We start from the raw sequence: 6,000 nt of genomic DNA, 5'->3' as shown, positions 1-6,000 counted from the left end.
TGCCCTGGAGATAGTGAAGGCAACTTAAGGAAAATTGTACCTAATATGGCAACTCGATTTAGTGGACTCTTCCTCAAGCCACAGAGGATATTGCTCCTGGAAAAAGATCCTTCCTAGGTAGCATTACATAGCACAGAAGCAAGGTGTGAGGCATTCGACATCTCAATAAAATACGATGAAGAGACATTCTATACAAACACCTGAAAGGAGGTTAAAGTCAGGTGGCGTTCAGCCACTTGGGCACTAGGGTCAGAACAAGAGTCTTAAACTGTGCCAGGAGAGGTTTAGGTCGAACATTACGGGAATTTATTCACAGAAAAAAGGGTGAACAGGCATTGGAATGGACTGCCCGAGGAGGCGGTGGAGTCACCCTCGCTGGAGGTGCGTAGGATAAGACTGGACATGGCAATTGATGCCATGGTGTAATTGACAAGGCCACGGTTCGGTCACAGGCTGGACTCGACGATGGCTGAGCTCTTTTCCAACCCAGCTGATCCCGTGATAGCCATTCCCAACAGGGCGCAGAAGAAGATCCCTGCCAATACCCGCCTCCCGGGCCCGCGCAGCCCGACCCCTCTCGGGCGTGACCGGGGGTTGGGAGGCCGTCCCCTCGGGCACGCTCGGTGCCCCGGCCGCACGCAGCAGGTGCTCCCTCCGTCCTTCCCTCGCTGCCGCCGATCCCGGATTTCCCGGGGGCCGCGCGGGGCGGGCGGGGCAGCGCATGCGCCCGGCGGCCGCGCTGCCCGCGGGAGGGAGGCGGGGCCGGGGCGGCCGTGCGGGAGAGGGCGGCGGCAGTGCCGAGCATAAACTCCGGAGGGGAAGCGGCACTGCCGGCCTCCGCCCCCCGTCCCCACGCACACACCCTGTAGCGGGAAGGGGGAAGCAAGCGGCCCGCCCCCCGGTCCCGGCGGCGCACGGTCCTTCCCGGGACTCGGTGGCGGCGGGCGCTGTGCCCGGGGCGGAAGGCGAGCGGCGAGTAGCTGGGGCCTGGAGCCGCCGCTGGAGGAAGGGAAGAGCGGGGTGTTCCCGCAGCGCGGGTGGATGCGCAGCCTGAAGGGCGGCTCCTGCGGCGCCTCCTGCGGCCTCGCCATGGCCGGGCCCCGACGGTGAAGGCAGCGGGAGCCGCCTGTGTCCGCGCCGCGCCAGGAGGCGGCGCCGCCGCAAGCAGGGGGCGGGCGGGGAGGGGGATGAGCAGCGCCGCAGCCGCCGCCGCCTCTGCGGGAGCCGCCGCCGCCGCCTGCACCGGTGCCGAACGCGGCTACTCCTTCTCCTCCGGCGGCGCCGCTCCGGCCATGGGGCCCGAGGAGGGCTCGGCCGGCGGGCTGGGAGCCCTGCCCGCCCCGCCGCTGGGCTGCCGGAGCCGCTACCAGCTGCTGCTCTCCGGGAAGGCCCTGGCCGACAGATACCGGAGGATTTACACGGCGGCGCTGAGCGACCGTGAGCTGGGGAGCCACCCGGGCAGGTAACGCGCGCCGCGCTCCCTCCTGGGCCAGACGCGCAGCCCCCGCCACCCCTCCCATCGCCGGCTGGGAGCGGCCCGGCGCGTGCACCTTCCTCCCTCCCGGCAGCCGCCCTCCTCATCCTCCTCCCCGCCCCCGTGCCGGGCAGCGCGGCTGTGTGTGCCCGCTGCCATGTGGCCGCGCCGCCGCGCCCCGGGGGACGGACGGAGGGAAGGGGCGGTGATGTAACCCGGCGGCTGCCCAGGTGCCGCCCGGGCCCCGCCGCTCGCTTGGCCGGCGATACCGCGCAGATGGCGCTGCCGCCCCCTCTCCCGGGGCCCTCCGGGGCAGAGTTACCTGTGCCCGCCCCAGTGTGCGGCCCAGCTCCCCGGGGGGAATGGAGAATGCCAATGCTGGGCCCCCGGGCAGACCTCGCTCCGGCCAGGCTTGCCGGAACAGGCTCAATCCCGTGGCCTCTCCCGAGACAGGCTGCGCAGGGCACCCGCGACTCCCGCTGGCTGCGTTACCGAACGAGAGACCGTGGCGCTTTTTCCATGTACCGGGGCTGCCTTTAGCTACCCTGCCTTATTTTTTTCCTCCTCTTTAGGTCATGTTCCCCGTCTGCCATCGCCATGTAGGCGGCCTCGGTGTCTGGAGGGAGGCAGCGCCTTGCGGGGGGAGCCGGGGGGTTCTGGGGTGTGGTGTGGCCCCGCCTGGTTCCCGAGCACCCCTCCCCGGCGGATGATGCCCCTCAGGGCTCCCATTCCCGGTGCTACCGCCGGCTCTGGGGCCGCAGCAGGGTGCCTGTTGCTCCTCCGGCCGGGAATGCCGCCCTGCCCTGTTCCCGGGCCGGGAGGGAGCTGCGGGCTGTAGCGGTGCGGAGCCGGTAGTGGCGGGAGGGGAGACAGCCCCCGGCCCGGCCCGGGCGGATCCTCCCGGCCCTGCAGGCATGGCGGGGTGCGCGGTCTCGCCGTGTGAAGGGCTCCCCATTGTTCCCCTCCGGAGGTCGCTGAGGATGTGGATGACATGAAACCGGCACCTTCCTGTGTTCTCAGCCTGTGCTGCTCTTCAGGCTGTGATGTGGGTGGCCGGGTCCTATGGAGAGCTTTGAGTCACCGTTGTATCAAGTTTGCAAGCGGTTGTAAAGCACGAGGAGGTTGCCTGCTTGGCTTCTTCAGGTTTTTGTTAGTCGGACTTGACAGCTGGGCTTACCCTCCACCCCCCTTGCCCGAGAAAGATGTGTCCAGGAGTGGAATTAACATAAGGCACATACCTTTCCCAATTTGCTTTATGGTAAATGCTAGAAACGTGGACTGATAGCATGGGTACTTGACATCTTTGCAACTACCGACTTCTTTTCAGAGTGTATGATAGGGAAACTGTAGCTTTTCTTTCCCCCCTGAAGACCAGCAAGTGTTTTGTTACTCCATGTATTCCTTAGTCCATTGCTTATACCTTTTCCATTACATCTCTTCCCTCTTTTGAGCTTTGTGTCATTTAACCCAGGGATTGCAAGTGCTGAGTGTAAGGATACTACTAAATGCAAGGAAGTCATATGTGCAATTGCTCATCAGTACCTGTGTGAATTTTGCCCAAAGGGGTCTGCATTTTTTAAAGCTGTGGTTTTGCATTAGTTGTGTCTTCCATGTCTTTTGGTTTCAGGATGATTCAACTGCTCTCCCTTATACTTAAAATTGTAGAAAATACGAGCTTTAGGTGTGTGTAAATGTTAATGCTTCTTTTAGTTGATGTTTCTGAGGTCAAGTCAAAGAAGATAGACTCCTTGTACAGAGCAAGCAGGTTATATTAGGCTTTGGCAAGTGAACGGCAGGTAGTTAATACTGGTGAATACAGCCAGACTTTTGAGAGGTGGAATATTTAATAATTACCTAGTTTCCTGCTATCACTACCCCCACTGCCTTATGTGGCAGACTGATGGCAGCCAAGATACTGCTTGTGGTCTCCACCTTTTCTCCATATTGGTGTCAAAATACTGCAAAATACTTCAGCTGCCTGGTAAACTTAAACAGAAATGGTCTTTTTGACCTTTTATGGTATTTTTGACCTTTTATGCCTTTTTACAAAACTAATACAAATTCCAAATATTTCGTAAAGATAGCTTTAAATTTAACTGTGTCTGCATCTAGTTGCTATGGTAGAAAACAATGCTTGATAAATTAAATGGAGCTTAAGATAATATAGGTTATGACAGAAATTCTAACTTGATTTTTATATATCGGGAAAATCTGAAGCGTCTTAATCAGTAAGATTGTCAGTAAGAGTGTTTGTGACTAGAAAAATAACTTGAAGTAACTGAAAAAAAATCTAATCAAATTGGCTTATCAGTAGTAATAAAATTCTTCATGTGTTCCAAGACTAATGTGAAGAATGATAGTGCAACCTATTTGCAATAAGTTGATGTGGAATTTTTGCTTCAAGTCTGCAAAATTATACTCTGCACTTCATGGGCCGTGACCAATGCCTCAGTAAGTGCTTCTGTTCCAAACCTAACTTTAATGTTTATGAAGAACTGGCAAGCAGTATGAAAATGCTTTTGTGTAGACAAGGAAATCAAACATTGTGGAGATTATCTGAAAGTCACAAGATTAGTATCACATTTGCAAGGTGTTTGTGCTGGCTGTCATCAGAAGGGATGAATATTACGTGTTGAGTAGGATGCAGTAATTGGCTTTGAAACAGAACCAGCAGTGTTTTGCATTTCCTCATGTGATACAGGCTGCAGTGTCATGAACACTGGTCTCCACAGGAGATGGGCTGGTTGGTGTGCTTGCTCCCCCTGCCACGCTGACATAATACTTCTGTAGTATTCTATACTGTCTTGCAGTAACAGATTAGAGACTCACTCTGGGTTAAAATTAACTTGGCAAAACTGGTTTGTTGTAATCCAGACTAATTCCCTGATCTGTCTCACCTTGTGATTGTACTTGTGACAGTGCGAGGTGAAGGGTTGCACAAAGATTTTTGTGTACAGAGAGGCGGGAACAAAGAAACTTACTTTTGTCACTCGTGTCAATCTAATAATTTTATGGAAGGAAACAGAAAAAAGTATCCAATTCTGTGATTTAACATGCCGTTGTTAAAGCAGATAACAGTGTTAAGGATCTGCTGCAGTACTACTAGCAGTGGACAATTTAGTTGTCAATTCAGGATTGGTTTGGAAGAAAAATCTGCTCTGAGGATGCCTCAGTTTATAGTCTCTCTTTTGTGGCCACTGAAGTATTTGAAAATAACTGCATGATGTCTAGTGTAACTTACTAGTGTGTAAAACGCTAGTAGAAGTATTGGCCCCTTCAGAGGGCAACTAAAAATCCATGTTAAACTGTTGTCTTGTATCCTGGGTTCTGGGTGGACAAAACTGCAAGTGGGTACTGGTTTTAGTGCTGTACCAAGGCTCTGTATTTGCCAAGTAAGGTGTTTCTGATTTTCACATTTTTGCTGTCTTCAAATGTGCTTTTTCTTTCATATAACTTAATCCTAACAAACATCCCTGTCCATCTGAATTGCTGCTGTTATTGCTTGTGCATCTTGGGGGGTTTCCCTGAGTTGGCAGTCCTTTCACCTATTTACGTACTACCAGAAGTATCAGTTAGGCTCAGCATGTTCTTTGAGACTTCTTGTCAAATATGGATAGCTATATAAATTCATAATGGCTTTAGTGTGACCTGTTTTGTAGTGGAAGTGTTCACTGCATAATTTGAACTAACTTTAAATTGTTATATTACAATGGCAGTGTACTCTAAAATGACAGTGAGTTCATACTTGTGCCAAAATGACCATTACTTTGTTGCTAAAGTTGCCTCTCAGCTTAAATCCTTCAAAAAAACTGAAAGCTTCTCTTTGTGTTGTGAACTCTAGTGTTGTGGTCTCACTGAGGCCAGGAAAATATCAGTGATGATGGGAATGTAAGATTTCTTATAATAACTAGAAATTAGATGGCTGTCTTTACTATCTATTTTGGCTGAAGAAGAGCCAGCCAACTTTATTTCGTGTTGATTGTTTCAGCTAGATGATTATAGCAGATTTTGAAACTAGGTTACTCATTCACACTTGTAATTCTAAATTATACATCCTCTGGACATTAGGTTAGTCTTTAGGCTTTTAAAAATTTAGTCTTCCCTTATACCCTTACTTATACTCAGTAAAGCAGTACTTATTTGAGATGTTTGGAGTATATATACTTGAAAATTTAGTGCAGAAATATTACTGAAGCTTCAGCTTTGCCTTGTGAGGATTTAAAGATTTTGTGAAAACTATTTTTAAGTAAATTTTGGTGTATGAGATTTGTCTGAATTTGATTGTTGGTACACAAGAAAGCCTTAATTTCTTCATATCTAAAGCCTTTACAAAAGCTGTTAGATTTTTTTGTTTGGAACTTGTTGCTCTTTTAATATGGAGTAATATTTGCAAAAAGTTAGGAAGCATTTATTTAGTTAAAAAAATAAAGTTTATGTGTACAAAGACAAGTAGAATGATAGTGGTGTTACGTTACCTACTCAATTTTCCTACTTATTCCTGTGCAAATGTTTGCTCCATAGCTCCT

General features: G+C 51.0%; 1 protein-coding gene across 1 annotated transcript in view; it reads left to right on the top strand.

Annotated features, from left to right (window-relative positions):
- The first annotated feature begins 871 nt into the window (after window positions 1-871).
- MYCBP2 (MYC binding protein 2) overlaps window positions 872-6,000 on the top strand; it is a 175,269-nt gene continuing 170,140 nt past the window's right edge. The window contains exon 1 of the mRNA XM_059466971.1: window positions 872-1,462. Coding sequence (XP_059322954.1) covers window positions 1,188-1,462 — 275 coding nt within the window. The 5' untranslated portion in view covers window positions 872-1,187. The remainder of the gene's footprint in view (window positions 1,463-6,000) is intronic.

This window comes from Ammospiza nelsoni, chromosome 2 (genome assembly GCF_027579445.1).
Source record: "Ammospiza nelsoni isolate bAmmNel1 chromosome 2, bAmmNel1.pri, whole genome shotgun sequence".
Classification (NCBI taxonomy): Eukaryota; Metazoa; Chordata; class Aves; order Passeriformes; family Passerellidae; genus Ammospiza; species Ammospiza nelsoni.
Note: the sequence above shows the minus strand (reverse complement) of the source record. Positions and strands in the feature narration are given on the sequence as shown.